This window comes from Pyxicephalus adspersus, chromosome 2, assembly GCF_032062135.1.
Source record: "Pyxicephalus adspersus chromosome 2, UCB_Pads_2.0, whole genome shotgun sequence".
Taxonomy (NCBI): Eukaryota; Metazoa; Chordata; class Amphibia; order Anura; family Pyxicephalidae; genus Pyxicephalus; species Pyxicephalus adspersus.
This window is the reverse complement of record NC_092859.1, coordinates 23,141,978-23,143,402: the sequence shown is the minus strand read 5'-3', so window position 1 is coordinate 23,143,402 and position 1,425 is coordinate 23,141,978. Positions and strand designations below refer to the sequence as shown.

General features: G+C 36.9%; 1 protein-coding gene across 1 annotated transcript; it reads left to right on the top strand.

Annotated features, from left to right (window-relative positions):
- LOC140324960 (E3 ubiquitin-protein ligase TRIM21-like) lies at window positions 1–1,101 on the top strand (the record flags this gene model as incomplete). The annotated part of the gene is given in 1 exon segment (XM_072403072.1): window positions 1–1,101. A coding segment is annotated over 1 exon segment (726 nt), but the record flags the coding sequence as incomplete, so codon positions are not given.
- Window positions 1,102–1,425: the final 324 nt, after the last annotated feature.

Genomic DNA, 1,425 nt, shown 5'->3' with positions numbered 1-1,425 from the left:
CTGCAAGATTTAAACATGGGTGACTTATGTCATACTGAGGATGGGGATAATAAGAATAGAGAGGAACATGATAAACTTATCTATGGTGGAGGGGATCTGGATGTGTTTAAGATCTCACACACATTACACACAGGATTATCTGATATGAGAACATGTGTTGAGAGGGGGAAATATATACCAGAACCTGCAGACATATTATTGGATCCAAACACAGCTCATATTAATGTAAATATATCAGGTGACAGGAAAGTTGCATCCTGGTCAGATAATAAGCAGATTCAAAAAGTAATGGCCGGGAGATTTCAGGATTATGCTCAGGTAATGAGCAGTCAGAGTTTCTCCTCAGGGCGACATTATTGGGATGTGGATCTGCAGGGATCACATAGATGGAGAGTCGGGGTGTGTTACCCCAGTATGGACAGGACAGGAGAGAATTCATTGATTGGAAACAATAACAAGTCCTGGGGAATTGGAATGTACTGTAATATCTTTAAATTGTTTTCTATGCATAATAAAAAATGCTTTGTGGTACATAACAGTAAAGAGATCCCATTACCTGCTTATACATCCACTAAAAGAGTCAGGATATATCTGGACTATGAGGCTGGGAAGATCTCCTTTTATGATGTCTGTGACCCGATCCACCTTCTATACACCTTCACAGCTACCTTCACAGAGCCCCTCCATGCTGTATTTAGTGGCTGTGTAAAGCTATCTGGACAGTGAGAGGTGTATGGCAGTGTACATAAGATGTGAGGAATCCACCTATCTGATTAGTTTTATGGCAGGGGGCATGGGGGACTGCAGAAGTCTATCTATCTATATATCTATTATCTGTCTATCTATCTATCTATCTATCTATCTATCTATCTATCTATCTATCTATCTATCTATCTATCTATTATCGGTCTATCTATCTATCTATCTATCCTCACCTCATTACACTCCTAATTTTAGGTAAAATCTATTCATTTATTATTTTTTTCATTATATAGGCAAATAGTAGCAATTGACATACAGTAGATAAATAGTTATAATCATTGATACCTAAATCTCAGAGTGAATGTGTAAATTCAGTCATTAAAGTTAAAAAGTAATATGTGATTACTTCCAATAATTATCGTTAGAAAACAAACTATTACAAACGATTAATGATTATACTTGAATGATCGTATTGTGCACAATTCTGTACAATCTGTAACGATACGATCATTCATATATAATCCACCAATAATGTACACACACTGGATACGATCGTTTGAATGATGCAGGAAGTGACATGGAAAGGATGAATTGTACTGCAGAAACATCCACGATCACTAAACAACCGTACACACAATAGATAGAGAACAATCGTCTCTCAATTAGATCCAACAGGACGGTTGTTCATTTCCAACAACAATCCTCGTTTGTCTGTGTCATTGG